The 23,525-nt window shown below is 44.4% G+C and overlaps 1 protein-coding gene across 6 annotated transcripts in view; it reads left to right on the top strand.

The window, feature by feature from the left end:
- Nucleotides 1–19,294, top strand: part of LOC311491428 (protocadherin gamma-C5-like) — a gene marked incomplete at its 5' end in the record, with an annotated part of 43,674 nt that extends 24,380 nt beyond the window's left edge. The window contains 4 exons of one of the 6 annotated variants that reach the window (XM_084549350.1): nucleotides 11,263–11,321; nucleotides 12,255–12,308; nucleotides 14,935–15,032; nucleotides 16,548–19,294. In XM_084549350.1, coding sequence (XP_084405476.1) covers nucleotides 11,263–11,321; nucleotides 12,255–12,308; nucleotides 14,935–15,032; nucleotides 16,548–16,840 — 504 coding nt within the window. In that variant the 3' untranslated portion in view covers nucleotides 16,841–19,294. Of the gene's footprint in view, nucleotides 1–699; nucleotides 3,223–4,161; nucleotides 6,991–11,262; nucleotides 11,322–12,254; nucleotides 12,309–14,934; nucleotides 15,033–16,547 lie in introns of those variants that run through there. The other 5 variants (XM_084549347.1, XM_084549351.1, XM_084549346.1 and 2 more) reach the window with 5 other exon arrangements.
- Between the last annotated feature and the right edge of the window lie 4,231 nt (nucleotides 19,295–23,525).

Genomic DNA, 23,525 nt, shown 5'->3' with positions numbered 1-23,525 from the left:
TTCAATAGATCTCATAAAATTATTATTTGAACTGTAATATTTTAATCCTAGTGAAAACTTGTAGTTTGTCTATTTACTTTGATAGTTTTTGACAGTTGTTGTCAATAGTAGTTTTCAGGATGTGCGTTTCAGCACCGCATGGGTGGACAGCGACACTGACCCTCGAGGCCTACTGAGGCCACGCTAACAGACTGAAACTGAATGATTTTTTATTTATTTTTTTGTCTCGCAAGGTCTCAGTAAGGAGATATTTCTTTAAAGAACTCCAAATAGATGTCACTATAAAATATCTAAATATACCTTCAGTAAAATCCAATAGATACTTCTATGAATCAGGCATTGATTTAATAACCTGCATTTATTTATTTTACATTTATTTGATTCGTGAAAATGTTTAATGGACTATTCTTAGGGGTTCTCAGTTGTTGTATCATGACAGTGCAATGTGGTTATTGTGTCTTTAACGGTGCCGCTCCGTTTCCCTCTCATTGGATGTCAGAGAAGGATGCTGTGCACCAATAGCATTCGGAACTGTACAAAGAGATCTACTCCCTCCCCCATGCAGCTTCAGCAATCACAATGGTCTGAGTGGAGGGGAGAGTGGGTAAATGGTTCGTATACTTGGAGTATAATGTTATATCTTTATTTTATTTTTGACCATGCACTGGCAAAATTCTAACGGGATATGTTACGCTCCTGGAATACGGATTTTGGCTTCGTGATTTCTGTTCCCGTGGAAAGGAAATGATGCCTTATTCTGATTTGGGGATGACAAAGAGAAAAGGATACAGAGACTGGAGATGGCTGGCTCTTTGGTGGCATCATTTCTTTCTCTTGTGGAGTACAATAAACGGACAGACTCGTTACAGCATCCAGGAGGAGCTGAAACGGGGATCTGTGGTAGGAAATCTAGCCAAAGATCTTAGTTTGGGACTGTCAGACATTTTTGAACGTAAATTGCGCGTTGCCTCCGAGTCCGGTGAGCAGTATTTCAGTGTGGATGCGGGAAAGGGCGAGCTGGTGGTGAATGACAGAATAGACAGAGAGGCTTTATGCGGACAAAGCGCGAGCTGTGTCCTACCCCTGCAGGTGGTTATTGAGGACCCGTTACAGTTACACCGAATCGAGGTTGAAATACGAGATATTAATGACAATTCTCCAAGTTTCCTTTCTAACGAATTATCTTTAAATATAGCCGAATTAGCAATAGTCGGCACGCGTTTTCCCTTGGAAAGCGCAACGGACCCCGACGTTGGAAGCAATTCACTCAAATCATACACACTCAGTAAAAATGAGTGTTGTTCCCTTAAAATTAAAGAAATTGAAGGTGGAAAGACTGTGCCGGAACTTGTTTTAGAAAAGCCTTTAGATCGAGAGAAAAAATCCGTTCACAAAATTTTACTAACAGCATTAGATGGAGGAAATCCTGTTAGATCCGGAACCACGCAAATAATTATAAACGTTCTTGACATAAATGATAATTTTCCAGTATTTGAAAAAAACCTTTACAAAGTGTCGATTGTTGAAAAAAGTACAAAGGGAACTGCTATTATCAAGCCCAAAGCAACCGATGCAGATAAAGGCTTAAATGGAGAAATTGAATTCTCATTTGGTTCTCGGACACCAGATTATGTGCTGACAGTCTTCGACATTAACCCATTAACAGGTGAAATCACTCTGAAGGGGGAGTTAGACTATGAAAGTGTAAAGTCATATGACATTGATGTAACTGCTAAAGATAAAGGTAGTCCTCAGATGGAGGGACACTGTCGTGTGCAGGTTGATATTACCGATTTCAATGATAACGCTCCTGAAATCGTTTTCACTTCTCAGCCAAAGCCAGTACGCGAAGACGCACCAAGTGGCACAGTAGTTGCACTGATCAGTGCGCGAGACCTTGACTCAGCTGATAACGGTAAAGTAACGTTAGAGCTCGCCAATGGATCTCCTTTTAGTCTGAAACCTTCTTTTTCTAATAATTACGCACTGGTTACTAGTGGGGCTTTAGACAGAGAGGGTTCCTCAGAGTACAGCATTGAAATAACAGCCACTGATTCCGGTTCTCCTCCACTGTCCAGTAAGAAAAAAATATTTGTCAGCGTCACTGATGTGAATGACAACCCTCCTATATTCACTCAGCGAACATATAATGTGTACTTAAAAGAGAATGGAGTAGCAGGCTCTATACTGTACTCAGTATCAGCATCTGACCTGGATTTTGGAGAAAACGCAAAGATTTCTTACTCTATACTGGACTCTAAAGTGCAGGACGTTTCTGTCTCGTCTTATGTTTACATTAACTCGGATAACGGCAGCATCTACAGTATGCACTCGTTTGACTATGAGAAACTGAAGGTGTTTCAGATTCAGGTTCAGGCAAAGGATCAGGGCTCTCCGTCTCTCAGCAGCAACGCCACTGTCCATGTTTTTATCCTGGACCAGAACGACAATGTCCCCGCTGTTATTTACCCCTCCTCCGCTGCCCTGGGCTCCCTCTCTCATCAGAGGATGCCCCGCTCCGCTAAAGCCGGTCACCTGGTTACTAAGGTGACGGCTGTGGACGCTGACTCGGGCCATAACGCCTGGATCTCCTACAAACTGGCGGAGGCCACAGACGCCTCTCTGTTCATCGTCAATCTGTACACAGGGGAGGTGAGGACTAAACGCGCTGTATACGAGCAGGACGATTCCTCTCAGAGGTTGCTTATAGAGATCAAGGACGACGGGGAACCGGTCCAGTCCTCCACCGTCACGGTGTCCATCCTGCTGGAGGACGGTCTCCATGAGCCCATCTTAGACCTCCGACAGAAAGTGGCCGAGTCCGGCAAGAAAACTGGGAGAATCACCCTTTATTTGATTCTCTCTCTGGCCTCGGTGTCCGTGCTGTCTCTGTTGACTTTTCTCATCTTAGCTGTTAAATGCATCAGGAACAGCAGAAGCAGCGGTAGTTGCTGCATGAGACGGAGCGACTGTGATGATTACAAGAACCCCAACAGAAACCTGCAGATTCAGCTCAACACTGATGGACCTATAAAGTACGTGGAGGTCCTGGGAGGAGACATGTTGTCTCAGAGTCAGTCCTTCAGGTCCTGTATGTCTCCAATGTCAGAGTACAGTGACTTCACTTTGATTAAACCCAGCAGCACCACAGACTTTAAGGAGGTGATCAGTGTCCTGGATGCGTCTTTACCTGACAGCACCTGGACCTTTGAAAGCCAGCAGGTGAGCAGAGAATCAGAAGGCATTGTGTCCATTTCAGTTCTATAAAGTGAACTCAACATTCCTCTACAACTTTGCGTATCCATAACCTGTGTGTACTTGTGCTGTGTGTTCATACACTTTCTATAACAAAACACGTTTTATTATTTTCACTATCATGTTTACAATATACTTCTTTGAGGCTATTAATCACTTTCACAAAAGAAACTATGATTTTAAATAAAACCAGAATAATATTTCGGAAAAGCTTAAGTAAACGTGACACTTTAATCTGTATTATGCCATAGTAAGACAAATGAATCTACTACCTAATTATTTAATTCACTTATCATATATCTTAGCCAGAACATATTATCAATCCAATGCTGCATGTCTTAATATTAATATAAAACATTCAGTCAGTCATTAAGACTTAATCCTCACTTCTCTCCAGCCATCTTTAATTTATTAATTAAATCCAAATTTAATACACTATATTCTTTTGCACTGTTTGAACCAGTTATGTTTCAATTTTGGTGTTCCTTCTCAAATAAAAAAGGCTACACGGCTACATGGCACATTATTTTCAAATAGTCTATTGCCATTTTATAATTTGTATATACTTTAAAATACTTAGTACGCTTAACTTTTCAATGAAGAAACTTTTTAAAGTTTTGGTCTTGGCGTGGGTGGGGATTCGGTTTGGAAACCATGCCCCCATGCGGATACAAATAGGATAGCTTTAAATAACATCCGCTTGGTCCACCGCCGTTTCGACTATGGTCGAGCGCTGAATGAGAGCACGTGTCTGATCGTTTTCCAACATTATAAATCAGATAACGTTTATCCTCCGTGCATTTATCTCTGATTTCTGTAAAAAGAAGTGGATTTTTCATTGTTATGTTATTTAGCTTCCATTGTCCTCTCAAACGTTTAAAACCATAAGTTGAGTGTATACTCGCCTCTCAGTGGTAGTGGAGTCACTGAAAAGTTTTCTGTGTGTGAGAGATGTGTGACAGCGCTGGTCCAGCCCTGTCTTCCAATGAGAGGGAAGGCCTCTGTGGCCTATCCCCGCCCCTGAAGAGAGCGAGGCGGATGAGACAGAGCAGGGAGTTTCAGTGGAGGCAGAAAATACTTTGATTTTTGTCCTCGTTTTTTTTCTCTAAAAGTGGCGTCATGATCACATCAAAACTTCCCATCGCCCTGTTTCTAAAATGGAAATGTTTACAATCGAGCCTGGTAGTCTGGTTGTAGTACTATTATGGATACGTTACGGTGAAAGAAGAAGTTAAAAACTTTCCCGTTCTCCGATCCTCGGAGCGCAGCACAATGGACTCCAGACAGAGAAAGCGCTCCGGAGGAGGGAGGCTGTGGAGGCTATACTTCCATCTAGCCTGGCTCTCCTGTGCGTCCGCTCAGTTTAGCTATTCCGTGTTGGAGGAACTAATCCCGGGATCTATCGTTGGGAATATCGCTAAAGATTTGAGTCTCAGTGCTGAGCGGATTGTTCAGAGGAAGTTGCGGGTCGTCTCGGAATCAACAACGCAGTACTTTGAGGTAAAGCAGGCGACCGGCAATTTGGTTATTAAGGAAAAAATTGACAGGGAGCAACTTTGTGAATTAAATTCAGCATGTTCACTACATCTTCAAATACTCCTGGAGGATCCTTTAGAGATTCATCGCGTAGTGGTGGACGTTCTGGATGTGAATGACAATGCACCGCAATTTTCAACCAGCAACATTTCTTTGGACATATCAGAGGCGGCTGCGCCGGGAACACGGTTCCGTTTGGAGAGCGCACACGACCCAGACGTGGGCACAAACTCTTTACGCACTTATCATCTCGCAGCAAATGACTTTTTTAATTTGAATGTGGAAACTAAAAGCGACGGCACAAAGTTTCCAGAGCTAGTTGTGGATAAAGCTTTGGACAGGGAGGCACAGACCTCCTTTCGCCTGTTGCTCACTGCAGTAGATGGGGGCCAGCCAGAGAAATCTGGCTCAACACTTCTGCTCATTAAAATTCTGGATGTAAATGACAATGCGCCTGTCTTTGACGAGCCGGTAAAGAAGGTTAAGTTATTAGAAAATGTTGCACCGGGCACTTTAGTAACGAATTTAAACGCGACTGACGCTGATTCTGGTAACAACGGACAAATATCCTTTCTGTTTAGTAAATACACACCAGAACGAATTCTCAAGCTTTTCAGTGTGGATTCTAAAAGCGGAGAGATCCGTGTGAAGGGCGATGTGGATTATGAGAAAAGCAATTCATACCACATCACAGTGCAGGCCAGAGATGGTGGCTCTCCCGCTATGGAGGGCTCGTGCAACGTCATAGTGGACATCATCGATGTGAATGACAACGCACCAGAAGTGACACTGACGTCACTGACCAGTCCCATCAGAGAGGACTCGTCACCAGAAACTGTGATAGCGCTCATAAGCGCACGAGACCTGGACTCTGGTGTCAATGGGGAGGTTACATTAACAATCCCATCAGGTTTGCCGTTCAAACTTAACTCAGCTTTTGGCATGCATTACAGCCTCACCACTGCTGGCAACCTGGACCGTGAGACTGTACCAGAGTACACAGTAGTCATCAAGGCCACTGATGCTGGTTCCCCTCCCCTTTCATCACAAACCACCTTTGTGGTGAAGCTCTCTGATGTTAACGACAACGCCCCCACCTTCTCCCAGCGTTCATACTCTGTGGACATCCCAGAAAACAATGCCCCCAGTGCCCCCATTGCTGCTGTTTCTGCCACTGACCCAGACCTTGGTGATAACGCTCGCATCTCCTACTCCATCCTTCCCAGCATGGTGCAGGGGTCCCCCATATCTTCTTATGTCTACATCAACCCAGAGACGGGCCACATCTACAGCATGCGCTCACTGGATCATGAACAGCTTAATGCTTTCCGTATTGATGTGCAGGCCCGAGATGCTGGGGCACCCCCACGGACAACCAACGTCACTGTGCATGTCTTTGTGGTGGATCTTAATGACAATGCACCAGTGATTGTTCACCCCTCCTTTCCAAAAGACAAAAGATTACAACTCACCGTGCCCCCATCTGTTGGCCCAGGGCACCTCATAAATAAACTTGTAGGGGTGGACGCAGACAGTGGTCACAATGCTTGGTTGTCTTACTCCATTGCCCCTGGGCCAAATGCTGGCATGTTCCGTATTGGGGCACACACTGGGGAGCTGCGCACAGCCCGAAAGTGGGCAGAGGAGGAAGATGGCTCAGCTTATGACATCATGATCATCATCCAGGATAATGGTGACCCACCAAAGTCCAGCACTGTGAATATTACAGTAACAGTGGATGAGAAGGGCACGGCCAACGATGCTCCAGCTGTCCCTCGCCACACGCCCTTACTCCCCCGCACGGGGATGTCGGATATCACTTTTTACCTTATCATTTCTTTGGCCTGTGTATCAGCTGTGTCCTTTATCACATTTGTCGTTCTCATGGTGCGCTGCCTAAGGCACCGGGACACGGGGCTGGGAGACTCTGAGTGCTGCTGCTATGGTCGCCACAGATCCAGTCGCTATCATCAGAGGCCCAGCAAGGACCTGCACCTGCAGCTCAACACAGATGGACCTATACGATATATGGAGGTTGTGGGAGGTCCCCAGGAGCCACACACGCGCACCTATAGGCCCTGCTACTCTACCATATCTAGCCGAAGTGACTTTGTATTTATGAAGACACCTATGCTGAGTCACAACAACACACTCAACATGACGCTCAGCAGGAAGCACCTTATGAACTCAGTCAGTGAGGTGAGGTGGCTTAAGTGGAAGAGCAAGCATTGCACTGGTGGGACAATACCAGTAACAGTGTTTATATAAGTTTTGGAAATGCATACATATCTAAAACATATTTTTGTTTTAATACGGTAATGGTATTCCTGCAATGGGAATGGGTTTGTGACATTGTTTGGATGCTTTGACTCCTGATAGTAGAGTAATAACCAAGATTTCCAAGGCCACGTTGCTCTGCAGTATCTTATCTGATATTCTACTTGATTTAGCCACAGGACCCTCTATTTTTACATGGAGGAACAGGTCTTATAGGGCCTACTAGACAGGTTTGGGCAGAGTGAAGAACAGCTTAATATTTAATCTGACCCAAGGCTAGAAAATGTGGTTACTAATTTGGAATTGAATCAACAGACAGAGAGTGCTGTTCATAGATAAGAAAGATGCAGATGTAGTGAAAGCGAGGGAAAAAGCAGCAAGCTGGACATGAAATGGCAAAGGAAGTGGAAAGGGGGGGAAACATAATTGCTCCTAACAGATGGAGAGGAGGAGACAACCAGATGAAAATAGGCCCTGCAGAGTTGGCTCAGTGGAATGGCTGGGAGACAGAGGGGAACAGGATGACAGAGGGAGAGCTGGGAGGGTGAAGGAGAGGAAAAGGGCCAAGGAAAGAAAATGGTAAGAGGGGAGGAGGAAGAGAGTTAAAGAATAAAGCAGTAGCTGAAAAACAGGAATTCATGGGGTCAGTGGCCTGACCCCTGACATCCTGTTATCCTCTGAACTTTGTGTGATTGGTTCCAGCACTCAGCATCACACGAGTGAGGCTGTTCCTGCCATGTGCGATTGTGCAGCCATCTCCTCCTTTGTGTCTGAGGTTTGAACGAAGGCTGACCAGATAATGCTCACATGCACAAAACACAGGCAGCACTTTTAAGGGTTTAATGCAAAGGAAATACTTTCTCAGGATTCTGTCATTTTGTGTTTAATGTAAGAGTTTATGAGATAATACCCTTGACACTGTTTAGTGTATATAAATTACTCTTGTTTCTAGTGAGTCTGAATTAAACAGACTCTGCACTGAATTAGTTTGTCCCTGAGGTCAGCAGGGTACCATCTGTCTCCCTGCTCTAGTGACACGTGTGCATTGAGGATAACAGAGGAAAAGAGATAGAAGGATAGATAACTGGAAAGCGAGGAAGGCTTTATGCACGTGTGCCGTGGCAACAGACGGTGCAGGCTATAATAACTTTAGAGCAGCAGCCCTTACTGTGGGTGTGTATGTGCTTGCATGCATGAGGTTGTGTGTAAAAAGCATCAGACACGAGGAGCCCTGCAGTAGAGTGTAATTTTAGTAGGGCCCTGGGGCCTTAGTGCCTTCCCACTGCCCCTCTTTGTCTCATTTATTTGCAGTGTGCTGTTTTGGCACGCTTTATTTAACCATGTGTTAAACATAGAAAGTTTGGGGGAAAGTGACAGTATAATGAAGGATGTCACGAGTTTGACACTCTGAAATTTACCAAATGTCACTTGCAGGATCTGTGGGAGTCATAAGGGTTGGCACGTGCGCTGAGTTATGCGAAGTGTTTTGTAAATATACTTTTTAAATGGATGATAAAGCTGCACGTGTCACAAACTGGCTGATGCGGTTCAGTGAAACCGTCCTCAAGGGTTTTGTCAGTTGAGACATGATGTTTGTTCAAGGGAGAGGACACGTCAAAGCACCACGGCTTTTGTGTGAGTCCCGGACACAAAGTGAGTTAACAGGTTAATAGATTCAGATTTTTAGAGGTTGAATATCCAGATTTCTAATGACATCATCACTGCCAAGATGGAGATATTGGAAATTATATGAGATAGCCAGTGGGTGTGTGTGGGCAGTAATGTGCTGAAGGTTAAACGCTGTGGTGTGTATGTGTATGCTCAAAGTATCTGAGCAACCAAGCGGAAATATTTTTACCAGGTGCACTTCATCCATGGTTCCTTTGACGCCAATACACCTTGTGTGCATTTCTGAAAACACAAAAGTACAAGATGGACTTGTATGAGTGTGGGAAGTGTGTGCACAAACTGTATTGTTTTTAACACTTGTGTCAGAGAGAGAACGGGATTAGGCTGTATTGATTAAACTTTTGTGTCCCTAGATAAGGCTTTGTGTATTGTGAGTGGAGTTCACACTCACAGGTTCACAAACAAGCTAGATAGAGTCCCTGTGTGTCCATGTGCTGGTGAATCCAGTTCTCTCTAAAGAGGACCGTTGTCCAGTTGACACACATCACAGTGTGGTAGCTAAGGAACTCATTCAGGTTATAAATCAGATCCCTCAAAGCGCTTTGGTTCAGCTTAAAGATGTAAGGATAGTGGACTGACAGAGTTTAAAGCTTCTAGGTTAGTATGACAGTCTTTCTGTCAGATGAGCTCAGGCCCACAGAGCTGTAATCCCTTCATCCGTCTCTGCACTGGCTGTGTCACTGAGTAGCCTGTCTGACCTGCTCTCTCCCCTCCCCTTAGATATAGCTCATGCTCTTAAAAACATCTCTTTTCAATACCTACTTCTCATCTTTCTTTATTGATCAGCTAATATCAGAATGACTGATGCTGAGATTGTTGGAGATAAACATTAGATTAAGGTCCATGTAAACCATAAACCTGGCTTTGGATTTGTTTTCCATGGCAACTCAGCAACACAGAATGACTAGTGCTTCAGTTTTCTACTTGCATAATATTCCAGAACGGAGTTTCCCATTCCTCCACGTTGCCCACAGTGGGATCCCACCTTGGAAATGACAGGCATGTGTCTGAATGTGTGTGGCGAGAACGAGTCACACAGTTGGAATGCTGGGCCTCTCTTTGGATGTTTTCTTCCACTCGTTGCTGATCTTTTTCTCTCCCTAGAACTCAGACATGCCCACGCACACATATGCGTCTCTGAGTCAATTTCTAGAGTTTAAACATCGACCGGGCTCTGCTCTGAAGGCGCATCAGAGTTCAGATATGCCCTCCCCTGCTCGTATTCACCCACTACGCATATCTCGTGTTGTAATAATAACAGCTTGTGAGTTCTGGCATCGCATTTTGCTATGAGGAACCAACCAAGCAATGCTGTCTTCGTCTGACTCTATTTGAATTGCCCTGAGAACAGTGAATGGACCTTTTCAAAACAATGCTGAAAGCTACTCCACTGGCAGCTATTTTCACGTAACACTACACGCATTGTTCTGTAATTATATTGTTACTGAATGGCCACTGATTCCCCTAGCAGCCCCTTCACTTTTTTCATCATCGACACTGCAGTGTCCTTTACCCTTTATTCCCCAATATTCTAATAAATTCTCCAATCCCGATAGTCACCACTTTACCTTTACCCCACAGTACTGTCCTCTTTGTATAGGTATTTTTTGGCGGATTCTCTCCTCCTCGCTTGCTTCTTTCCATCATCCCCTCGGGTAGGACAGCTCTTTTAATAATGCAGCACATCATCCTGCTGGCCTCCCTCTCCTGGGAGCTCTTGTGTCGATTAGGCAGCAGAATCTGGAGCCAAGCCAGGGGTCTATTCACCGCATCACTGCACAACAAGAGAGCCTGAGAGAGAGGGAAAGAGCTGGGGAAGATGGAAAAGACATGGTGACACGGCCAGTGAGGCAGAGATGGACAGGAGTGCAATGGGCTTGAGGACATTAATAGAGAGTAGGAACATACAGAGATGAGAGAGGGTTTTTTTTATAACTGCTGAAGTTTTGCTATCAGAATAATAAAGTTACTTATCTTCCTAGGATTACCTCTGCCTTCTGCATCTTATACAAATGTTTATAAGAAGCATTTAGGGAGCTAATCAGTATGCACCTCAGAAATTCATGTTGGTGTCATAGCTTTGCTTTTTTTTCCACTTGTGAGAGTGACATAATTTCTTTTGGATGTTCGAGTCATATTTTGGCTGCATTGGCGCATTTTTAGCTGATTGCCTACTTAAGAGCTCATCTGATCCTCTTCTTTTGTTTTTAGTTTTGATTCTTGTTTTTATGAAGAGCCCCAGTGTGTGTGCGTGTGTGTGTGTGTGTTCTCCTCTACAGCATTGTGTGCCAAAATGGATGCCTGGACATACAGATATTTGTGGCCATCTGTAACCCTTTGTTGAAATCAGACAGACACACAACAGTCTACACACAGACCATACACCCATCGCAGATGCATAAACCACAAAGCAACATCATCAGCATCATCAGACGCCTTGGAAACATCCAGCTGCTGTTGCGATGGAACACACATTTCATATTGCGTCTTCTGTTCTCTCCACAGCAAAAGCCTCCCAACAATGACTGGCGCTTTACACAGGGACAGAGACCTGGACCTAGCGGGTGAGTAAATCAGGGCACTCACACACACACACACACACACACACACACAGATAAAATGCCAAGTAATAAAATCAAAGATTGAGGGAGGATGAGTAATGTAAAAAGAGGGGGATGGTAGGGAGTGCTGTAACAACCAACTAATTGTAAAGCACTGACGTAACATCGTAATCTTTGAATTATATTGTAGTGAATTTATGGCTTCATTTCATTGCACAACCCTGCTCAGTGAATTCAGACCTCTGCTGAAGGAGCATCTCTGCCTGTTTCCAGGCTGCCTTATAAAATGGCTGCCGCAGCTTCCACTCCCCTCCCCCTCCCCTGCTGTTCCTTTCCTCTCTGCGCTCCCTGAGCCTGTGCGCCATCACTCAGTACTACTGATGAGGGACGGTGACCAGAGCTAGTGTGTGGGGGATGGGATGTAGTGGGTTTAATGTTTTCTGCATTTGCTGCCATTTGAAAGGTTGAACGGACTGGTTTCTTGAAATCACACGTTTGACATCCGCCACTTGCCTATTAAATGGCAATAGATGGATAGTGTTTCCCCGTGTCAGTTGGGTGGTTTAGTGAACATGCGTGTTGATGGTTGATCAGTGCCCATGTTGTGTGGGCTAAAATGGAGCGTGTGCCGTTTTCACAACAGTGATTGCGCAACACATTCAGTGAGTCAATGCTTGTCCCTGAAACACATCAGCTGGGGGCGAAATTATTAGTTGTCAGGAGAGTGTTAGACACAAACACGAGGCGCTGCAGCTTTAGAAAGACATGGACACATGATATGGAAATAATTAATCATACAAAAGAAAAATCTCTGGAATTTTAGGTTGTTGTGATCAGTAAAGCATCTAATTATTTTCCATTTCTTTACACTCACGCCCAGCCCTCAGTCAGATACACAATTGTTCTTTCAGACTGCATAACTTGTTGTGTTTTTAGCCCCCACATGCCATACGGTACACACATACGATGGACGCCGAAGAATGGGACAAGGTACTAAACTAGACCTAGACACTGTGCGGTCACTTTCTGTCCTTAGCAGCAGATCAGGGCTCAGTTTTGTCAAGTCAAGTTTGTCAAGACTCAGTCAGCTGTTAAGGGCAGAGAGTTACTGAAATCTTTTAGGTAGTGCACTGCAGTTGAGTGCTGTGCTGTGTGTAGATGTACCTAACCCATAGCTTCTGTTAGTCTCCCTAAAAGTTTGATGGGGTTTGTTGATCGATGTGCATATAGGCCACAATGCCTGCTGTGGCGTAGAAAGGATTGTGACACTTTTGAGTTTGTGTGCAGTGTTTTGTAGATTTGCTATGCCTTGTATGTGTGCTATACATATAGTCATTATAATTTGAGAGCTCTTATTTTTCTCTCTCTCTCTACGAGAATCGCTTACCATGCGGTGTGGCCTTCGATGTATGTCTGTGATGGTTGTAGCTCAACGCCACCACATGCAGCTTTCTATGTGATTTATTAACTGAAGGACAGTGAAAACATGTGGCTCATGAGTGGCCTTAAAAAGAAAAAAAAGAGTTTGAGAAGTTCCCCGGTGAAGTAAACAGGAGTCCACATTAGACTCCCGAGGTCAACACGCAGATGAGACAGAAGTCAGCATGTGCACCATGTGACTGGGGGAATGGGTTTAAATTGCATTTGAAGGTTTTCTAAAAAAAAAAAAACAACAACAACAAGGAGAGTCATCACTGGAGATAAGACATGTAAGGCTGCAGGGGAAAAACGATAGCCCTGTCTGGCCAACCAAGGACATCCTTCTGGACCACAGTGTGCAATCTTGCCCACAGGAAGTGATAATCCTGACCACAGGAAACGCTTAACACAACCACAGGATGTGATAAGTACAGAGAGACGCTAATTTAGCATAAATGAAGCGTTCCCTCTTATCTTAAGTTGTGCGAAGAGGCACAAAATGGCTGCCCCGGCTTTACTGGCCGAGGTCTTACCCAGCCTGTTTCTCATTGGCCGTCTGGCACAAGACGTACATGTTTCTCTCCTTCGGTCTCTCACTGGCACCGGACTGAAAACCACTTCAGAGTTTTGGCAGTGCAATCTGGCAATCTTCTCTCAAACAGAGCCTAGTTTTTTTTTTTGTGTGTGTGTGTTAGAGTTCCTTTTTTTTTTTCTTGTTGTGTCCTTTGCTTTCCCTGAATTCACTGGTGCACACCAATTTGTCGGAGGGTTTGTTTTTCTTTTTTCTAGTTGGTTTAAGGTAGAAAAGAGTGTTCCTGTTTACTTCTTATGCATTTAGCACACTATCTGCTGCGCAAAGGTTTTAGGCACAAACAATAATGTTACGGTGCCCTAAATACTTTCGATTTATCATCTAACTTCATGCAAATGACAGCAAGGAAGGAAAACCAAAGAAAGCTGAATCACTTGTTGGTGTAATCGCCATTTTAAAAAGCGATAGTTCTCTTAGATATCTGCATAATAGATGGCAAGTAGGCATCTAGGAGACCTTGCCACAGCTCTTCTGTGGATTTAGACAATCCTAGTAGCCCCTGTCTCTTCATGTAATCTCAAACTGACTCCGTGTTCAGGGCTCTGTGGGGGTCACATGTTGCAAGGATTCTTGTTTTTCTAGTTGCTGAGGATATTTCTTTGTACTTGGTAGTATGGTTGAAGTCCTGCTGTAGAATGAATTTATGAGTAGTTTAAAAATAATATGCAATGTCATGTGTCTAAAACCGTTTCACACTGTTGTGCATTTAGTCTTCCTTCTTCTTTCATTATTACAACCCATTTCTTTTTAGAAAGTAGCTCTAGAGACTTTATTGCCATTTGAGATGTGTTATTGACCGTGACCTGACAAAAAAAAATTATAACCAAATAACCAACATATTTTAGATAGTGACACTCAACATGGTTAAGAGAAGTTAAAGTTGCTTGTGTCCTGGTGCAGCTGAAGAAGTTTAAAATGAGTGGCATGTGCAGGACTTCTAATGAAGTGAAATTATATTTATTAGCTTTTTAGCGTGCATCCAAAGCTTTGGATAGCAGCAGCAGCAGAGCCAGCTTTAACATTGTGCCCTAGTTGTGGCCTTGTTTACCTTGTGTTGGAGTGTCACTTGTGTGGGAATGGAAAGGAGTCAGTGAGTATAGTAGATCACAGATCTACTTTCTTTCTTGTTATCCCCACATGCAAATTACAGACGTTATCAAACAAGCCTTTGAATGTGAAGTTTGCCCACATGGAAATGTTTAGTGTTCACTGAGCTCTGCGTGTCTGACTCTGCAGACAGCTATTTCCTTTAAAGGTGGGATCATTAAATATTTAATCAGATTTACTAGACGCCACTCGTGATCATGCCGGCAAGTGTGCGAATGCTGCGCGATGCTGTGTGTCTGTGTGCAGACACATTTGTACCTGCCTTGAAGACAGTGTGTTTAAGAGTGTGCTTTTGTTTGAGACACACCCTGTTTTGCAAACTATACATCCTCCTTGTTATTCTTGTTGAGCTCTCCTCGGGCTGTGTACTTCACTGTCAGCTGCTTTGCTTTTACATCATAAACCACCAACTGTCAAGCCGGTGAGCTAAACACATGCACACAGTAGAGGACAAACCATCAGTTATTTACAGCAGTTCTTTCCTCGTTTTTGCCACAGGGCAACTGGAGGACCTGAGGTTGCCATGGGAACTGGACCTTGGCCCCAGCCCCCTACTGAAGCTGAGCAGCTCCAGGCCCTGATGGCTGCAGCTAACGGTGAGTCCCATACCTCGTCATCTTTTTTTCCTCCCTGCTATCAATTCATTCATTCAAACCTATTTATTTCTCTTCATATGCCTAGCCAGGGTGCGTGGGAAGCGGCGGTTTGTTTAGCTTCCTGTTTGGTGGGAGGGCAACAAGCCAGACTTACTCATTGATAAAACTCTCTCTGTCCACATTGACGTTTCCATGTAGTGGATGTGTGCTAGTATCAGAGGAAGCCTTGGGCGGAATTCAAACAGTGGACATACCTACCGGCAGTTTCTCTGATAAAGTGCAGTTGACGTGTTGAAATTCATAACATGACAGAGGTGCATGTTTTCACTGTGCACACTGATCACATGCTCAGTGTTTTTTAATAAGCAGACCTACGTGAACATTTACGTAACATTCAGCCCTCCGGTTCCCATTTTACTAAAGATTCCCATATTTCGCAACACACGTCCTCCTCCTCTTGTACTATTCCTCTCCACCTGCAGCCGCGGTCTAGCCTGCACACAGTGGCGCATCTTCATGCTGTTACTGTGGAGGGCTTTGTCACCACATGGAAATACGCTAAAAATTGGCTTAGAAAGCCTGCTCAGCAAGACCAGATACAGAAGCAACACAAACTACACAGAAATTACGAAGGGACAAGATTTACTGCCAAACAGACTCAGGTCATTGTTTCCAGCGTTACTTCATCATATTTCCCTCCCTCCGCACACAAACACACGCTCCCCCCCTCTTGGACGTTGCACCGGACGTTGTGTGGAATTTTTTCCATTACAGACAGAGAGAGAAAAGTCTGCATGGTGGTGACCGGCATGCCAGCACAAGGTTAGACAGAACAGTAAGAGCCGACAGGGAGGAAAGAACAAACAGTACGTGTGATAAATACTGAAGGTCGTCCCTCTATATATTTAATGTCACTGTGTGAGATAGGCACGATGCAGGAGCAATTAAAGCAGTCACTTTGGCTCTTTGGAAAGCGGCGTAGCTAGCAGGACAGATTTCTTGTGCATATGTGTGCTGATGTAGGCTGAGTGAGGTACAGAATGGGGGAGGGAGCGTTTGTGTCTCTGGCTCTGCAATGCAGGGGCTGTGGGAGAATTATGAGCTGAGCAGCTACGTCACACTCACATATACACAGAGGGCATGCCTGATAGGAAACCAGAAATGCAGAGAACTATTCTGGGGAGACCCAATCCATCATCCCTGTTAAACAAATAAACATCTGCACACTGTCCTCCATTTTGCAACACCTGCTCTGCCTCTTATGCCTCTTATGTTCATATTTCTTTCTCGTTTTTACTTCAGTTCCTTGCAGCTTTGTGTGTTTCCTGTTAAAATCTAATCAGATCTTCTCACTGAATCTGCTTTAAAATGAATAACCTGTTATGCCCTATTTTCATTCCACTACTTCTGTGTAACGTCATACTAAACCTTTCAAATGCTTGTCTAACAAGTTTCATCCTTCTCTCCACTCCTTCCTCACCCCTCATCCCCCCACTCTGTCTCTCTTCCCCCCAGAAGTGAGCGAGGCTACGGCCACACTTGGGCCTGGCACCATGGGCCTGAGCACCCGCTACAGCCCCCAGTTCACCCTGCAGCACGTGCCCGACTACCGCCAGAACGTCTACATCCCCGGCAGCACGGCCACCCTCACCTCCAACCCCCAGCAGCAGCAGCAGCAGCAGGCCACGGCCCAGCAGGCCACCCAACAGGCGCTGCCCCCACCTCAGGCCTCGGCCCAGCCCGAGCCCCCCAAGGCCGCCCAGACCCCCGCCTCCAAGAAGAAGTCCACCAAGAAGGAGAAGAAGTAGATCTGGACGGAGGGAGGAGGGGAAGTAATGACGAGCCTGGCCAGATCCGATCAGAAATTCAACCCCCCACACCCCACCTTAAGGTATCTTACATCTCTAAATATTGACAGCAGACCACTTTTGACCACATGGACGATGTTGATGGTTCTTTGGAAGTGTCCTCAAAGAATGGGAATGTGATAAAGGCTGTTAGTGTTTCTAATCCGTGCTGTGCTGAAGGTCTAGTATTGTTCACATAATGTTTGTTGGTAGATATTTTGGCAGGGTGTGGGGGGTTACTGTGTTTTTCCCCCTTTTTTTCTTTTGGTAAAAAAAAAAAATCAAATAAACTTTGACAAAGAGATTCAGTGTAAGAAACCTTGCTGGGATGACAAGCCTATACGCAGTGATGTATTCAGAGATGAAATGTTTTGTCTTTCATGTTGGATTTATTGTGTGCTTTCCCTGAGGTGGAGAGTTGGCTATTGTAAAGTACGCTAGTTGCCATTCTTTAGATTCCTATATAGGGTCAGCCTTGCAGGGTCTTAAAGCATAGGTCCCGTGAATATAAGGCTTCTGTTTGACAGGTATTACAAACTCTTCTGCATGCTCATTAAGGTTCAAACCACATATACTAGTTTAGAGTTGCAAACTATGCATTGCAAAAGCAAAGAGGAGGACATCCTGAATCTATTATCCTCCCTTCAATCGCAGGTCAGTATAATGCACATGTAGCATTTACTTGACACAAAAATGAAAATTACTTTTGTAATCATAGTTTAAAAAAAAAAAAGAAAAGAAAAAAGATTTTAATCTTCTGATATTTTTATGACCTGAGCATGCACCCAGAGGAAGGCCTGGCAGAGGGTGCCTGTGTCATGGAGTCGTGAGCCATTCTGTCCATGCAGGTGGTATGAGCAGCAGGGACTGGCCTTTTGTCTAACAGCTCCAGATGGGCACAGACATGTCCTGTTGCCCAGCACCCCCTGCCCTCCCCTCTTCACACCCAGCTCGTGTCCTTCCCCCACTCACTGCCCCACATTGAGAGCCAAACAAAGAGAAATGCACTGTCCGTATTCTGAAGATGATATGATGTAGGGGTAGTAATCACTTCAGTCTTTAGGGAAACATGTAGATGTGGTAAACTTAAGTGCTTAGGAGTTTCTAGACACTTTGTAGGCCTCTAGGGCCTCGACCCTTCTCTATCCTGAAGTGCTGAAGAAACTTCTAGTTGTAACACAGTGTTTTTCTTTTTTTTTCCTTTGGGAGATAATGATTCGATAGCATAGAGGAACTGTTTGTATAAGATATGAAGTCTTTACTTTGCCGTCCATCTGTCTGTCAGGCCCCTGGCCAGATACAACTGCATGAAAAAAAGGCAGCTTGCAGGCAGGGTCAGGGGGAGTGGAGCTGCAGTGGTGAGAGGTAAATAGACTGAGGTGGCACCATTGTATCAACCAGGGGGTGGGAAACAACCTTGGCTCTAACCACTGAATGTACAGAGGAACCACTGTTGACCCGCCCACCCCTACACTTTCTCTAATGCACTGACCCAGGTAGAGGTCAACGGAGCCAAGCACAGTCATCCCTGTTGGTGAGGAGATACCACTCACGACACCCTTAGAAATATCTCTCCTCCGCTGAAATCAATGGGAAACCTTAAACTCTCTCTGCCTCTCACCTCTCCCCCTCCGCTTGGTAGTCCTGTGAGGCTCTTCCCCTCTGTAAATAAAACACCAGTCCTGTCGATGGTATGAGCCAGGTGTTTGTAAAGTAGGGACCACGTCCAACATTTTCAAAATAAAAGTCCCTATCCACAAGGCGTGGCTTACTACTGGAATGTGTTGCATTTTGTTTTTCAAGAAAAAATAAGAAAAACCACAGCTTAAAAAAAAAAAAATTATCAACAATAAATAAAAATTTGAGATGTTCTTCAGCAGTTTGTGTTGCAATGTAGTAACTAAGCACCATGGAAGCCAACTAACTCTTCAGTGTAAATAAACGAATTAAAGATAACTTTAGATAAGTAAACAAAGTGACACACGTAGACTAGTTAACTTGTGATATGTGTTGCGCATATTTTTGTGTTTATTTTCTCTCTACTATCTTTTATCACCCTGTAAAGAAACAAGACAAAAAAAAAAAAAAAAAAAAAAAAAATATGGAAATGTTTCTATCCTTCTGTAACCTCTTAATGTTCTTTTGCGGTGATTTTATCTTGTGCATTTGTGAAAGAATGCCTCTCATTCTCTTTCTGTCCATATGAACAAATGATTATAAATATTATATATGTGTACGTCCGTCCGCTGCTGAATTAATACTACTCTATCCTGCTGTATTATCTTTCTTATCAAATGCTTAGGCTCCCACGCTTTACCCCTGTGTTTACTCTCTTATTTTTATGCTAATATTTATATTGCTGTTTTATTTTCTCTTGAACACTGACATTTCAAATAAAAAGATTCTGAAATCATTTAAAAAGTACTTACGTGTGTGGTTTGTTTTGATGCTAATATGTCACGTTGTTGCACAGGCTACCGCTTGAGTGAGTTAACCTTTTAAGTGTTTACACTGTTAATACTGTAACTTCATGATACTCACCTAAGATGTGCCAAAAGCTTGCTTTTTGTCTGTGGGACCGCGGCACTCCTAATGTGTCCCAAGAAGCTTTGTTCTTTCACCTATCCATTTCAGGTTTTCTGGATAAACAAGACAAAATATGAGACTGCAAACTATTTTCAGGGATGTAAAATTGAACACGGACTGTGTGAAACTACTGTTCCTTTATTATGAGATAATTGAAAGAAATGAATCATTATCACGCTTCTTTTCTGTCAAAAATCTTTCATTTTGACAGTGGAAAATTAATTACAGACAATCCAGGAAATCATTTCTCACTGGTGTGCACTAGTGCCAATTCTTTGCGTAATCTGCTTTTAATAGCTAGAAGGGAATAATGGTTATAAAGCGTTGGGGGAAAAGTGAAATATCTGAAGTCACACAGCTCGATCTCCAAGCTCACTGTCTTCTATACACAGACACATGTTCTTTATCTTTCTTCTCACAGATCCTGGGGCCACTATGGGTACATGGTAGCCTGCTCGGGCTCTTTGTGCCTTTCACAAGGTCTCGCACAATAACATACGTCCCTATAAATAGCCCACGCCACGTCACTATGCAAAACAAAAGGAGCAGGCTTTAACTCACTGCTGCAGATGTTGGGGGATGGAAAGAGGGACCCAAGAGCTGGAGGGATGGAGATGATCAGAGTGTTGTTTGTGGATCAGGTGTGACATCCATTCTAACGCATTCTAGACCCACAGCTGTGAGAGATTAAAGAGCATGCTGGAAAAAAATAAGCAGCTTCAACCACACATATTTCCTTTAAACATTCCCTTTTGTAGAGTAAATGATTTGACAGCCCAGTTATTAACATCAGTCTCTGCTAGACTCACATACCCAAAATGGCCGGCTCCTCTCACCCTTCTCTCCATGTGTTATGTGGTTGCCACGGCAACTGTCAGCCCCAGCGGTGGATGCTATTCTCTGTTCTACACATCTTCATCACGGATCTACGCAGCGGCCATTATTGGCTCGGGGCCCGGCTGAGCTGGGTGACCTGCAGGAAGACAAACATATTCAGCCATTAGTCAAACCTGGCAACGCGGAGACACATATGCAGGAAACATGGCAGAGGCGAGTGGAGCTTTTCCCACACAGACACAAGTGGATGAGTCAGAGGCAATAAAGCGCCGCGGGTTTGTCCCACTTTGATTCTACAGTATTAGGTGTTCTAATTCTGGGTAACAATCAAAGGAAATTCAGGGGCTATTCATATGAGTACAACATGCATGTAGGATTTAAAATAGCTTTAGAGTTACTTTGTCAGCTGATGTTTGTCATGCTGTGACTAACAGAGTCTCCCACTGTCCTCACCGTCCCCCCATGTGTCACCCATTTCCCCGAGGACAGACCCAACAGAATGAGGAGATTGTTCTTTTATTGCCCCCTGATGTCCCCCCTCATCTTGCTTAATTAAGTGCATTCCTGCTGATTATACACACAGTGATATCCACAATAGAGTGACACACACAGTCACACACAGGCGAAAAACTTCAACCCAGTGATGTATAGCAGGGGCTGTCCAAAGAGGGGGAGACGAAGCAGACTGGAACTTGACAATGGGCCGCCTGTGAGCGGTAACAACATTAGTCAGACAGGCTGGACACAAGACAGAATAAGAGGCGTCATCACATCCCGAATGTGACACATGTACATGCAAGTAGCCATGTGGCAGTCTGTAAAAACACTTCTACTCTCTGGTCACCCAGTGAGTCAGAAGAAGTCAGGCGTTCACAACACACTCTCAAACAAAAAATGCTGTGAATCAAATTTCCTGAATTTCCTCGTAATCAAATTCATTCTAATTTTTCCACAATAAGGGAACAGGAAGTAGAGCTGCCTCTCCTCCCTCTGTGTGTGAGCTGCCAGAGACCTTCACTGTGAGGAAACAGGGATCTTGTTTCAGGCCAAGGGGGTCTGATCAATGTGAGGGAGGAAAAAGCAGGATGTGACGTAGTGGGCTGCTAGTGGCGGGACAGGAAGTGAGTTTCCGCGCCCGTTTTAGTGTTTTTTTTTTTTTTACACTGAGTAGTTAAGTGAAAGGAGGAAGTCCTCCCCCTCGTCCTCGTCCTCTTCCACTGGCTCCCTCTCTTCTTCCTTCCCTGCCCTCCACTCCCCACTCCCTCCTTCCTCCCATCCTGCAGCTGTCTCTGTAGAGTGTTGGGTCACCACATGTTGGAGGACAGAGCTCTGCTCTGTGGAAATGCACACTGGAAACACAGAAAGGATAAAAACCAGCTTAATCTGGACTTTAGCGAGAAACGACTCTGGGATGAAATGAATGATTACCGCACTAGTCAATTTAAAATGGGATGTAAATCCATATGGCACACTGAATGAAGATAACATATGAGTATAAGTTTCAGAGACCCAGAAACAGACAGTCGCATGTTAATGTAATTTCTTGCCATAGAGTGCAGAAGGAGAGTAAAAGAGGCCGCAGTCTTTTGGATGAAAGTTCCTTATAAATAATTAACAGAGAGAGAAAGGAATGGAAAACGCTTTTTCTGTTGGTACACTCAGCCAGCTCTAAAAATACTCCCTGACATACTCCCTGTATAACAACAAACATCTAGTAACATCCACAGATTTGTTAAATATGAACACGCACACGACCCATATATTTCTGCATTCTGCATCATCCTCTTTATGCTTTGCCAAACAAAAATTTTGGACATAGTTTCCAAAAAAGCCTGTTTCCATTTATTATTTCAGCTGAGAAGAATGTGCCCATCAGGCAGATTTACCAGGGAGGCCGGTGCTCTTTGGCTGAAAGAGGAAGAAGAGGTTATTGGGAAGGAGCACTGAAGCGCTGGAGCCTGAATGTTGCTAAGGCTAACACTATGCTGATTTAAAGAGACACAGTAATGTGCTGGCTGCTGGCTCGACTAAATCACAGAGACGGAGCTGTAGCAATGTGGAAGAAGAACACAATGCTCCCTTTCAAAGCCGCAATCCCTTTTTCTCTTCGTCTGAAAAGCCCCCTCTCTACTCTTTTCTCTAGCGCTCTCTCTCTCTGTGTCCCGCCTCATCTCCTTTGCCAAGAGCCCTTGCTCCTGTTTTCTCAGCTGGAAGGATGGAAATCAGACAGGGAGGGAGACAGGAATGAAGCAGAGAGAGAGAGACAGAGAGAAAGAGAAAGAGTTGAGATGTTAAGATGAGGGATAGACGGGGTTAATTGTTCTATTATGATTTTGCTACGGAGAAAAAGAAGGGTGAGAAGACGAGAATAGTGTGTTGTCAAACGTCAAGTGCTCAAAACAATCAGTGGCAGGAAGGTCATGTGACCTGCTCACAGGAAGTAGACAGAACAGGAGAAACTAAATGAAAAGATTAAACTGAAAGAGTGTGGTTTCAATATGGCCGACGGGCTAAAACAATGTGTGTGTTTTTAGGAGATCAAAGGCTTCCATCTGGTGCAATGTGGTTTTAGAGTATCCTCTACCCCCACCCTGTCCCTACACACACACACACGCACGCATGCAAGTAAAAAAATACATTCAACCCCAATCCCTTTTTACGAGCCTTACACCCCATAAGCAGCCCCTCGGCCCAGCCTCCCCCCATGCAGTACTCACAACACATGCAGCTACCACACCCCCCAGCACAGTGCAGAGTATCTAATCCATTGCCTCCACCGCTGCAGTTGTCATGGCAATGGAAAATTCCAGATCTCAATAAAGAGACAAGAAATGGAGGGGAAACCAGAAAATGAAGTGTGCTGGGATGCAACAAAGAGGCCAGTTTTCCTCTCGAGGCGTTAACTCTTCCCAAACGATTCCTTAAATAGTGCAGCTACAGGGAGTTGTGTGTGTGTTTGTGTTGCTACATGTTGGCATCACTGCACATCAAGGATGTTGTACTTCGTGTATTACATTCTGTACGTGCCAGGGCATTAGTGTGAGATGTAAGTGTGTGTGTGTGTGTGTGGGTGTGTGTGTGAGTGTTTCCAAAGGTTGAACACGCCGTGAATGTGCTGCTCCTAAGACATGCCGACACAGACACAGAGGCATGTCGACAACTCAGCGCCATGGCGACAGGTGTTGCCGCGGAAATGGTGCAGCTGCTGCACGGATATTTCAGG

This window comes from Chelon labrosus, assembly GCF_963514085.1.
Source record: "Chelon labrosus genome assembly, chromosome: 8".
NCBI lineage: Eukaryota > Metazoa > Chordata > Actinopteri > Mugiliformes > Mugilidae > Chelon > Chelon labrosus.
The sequence above is the reverse complement of the archived record's forward strand: the minus strand, read 5'-3'. Positions and strand labels throughout refer to the sequence as shown.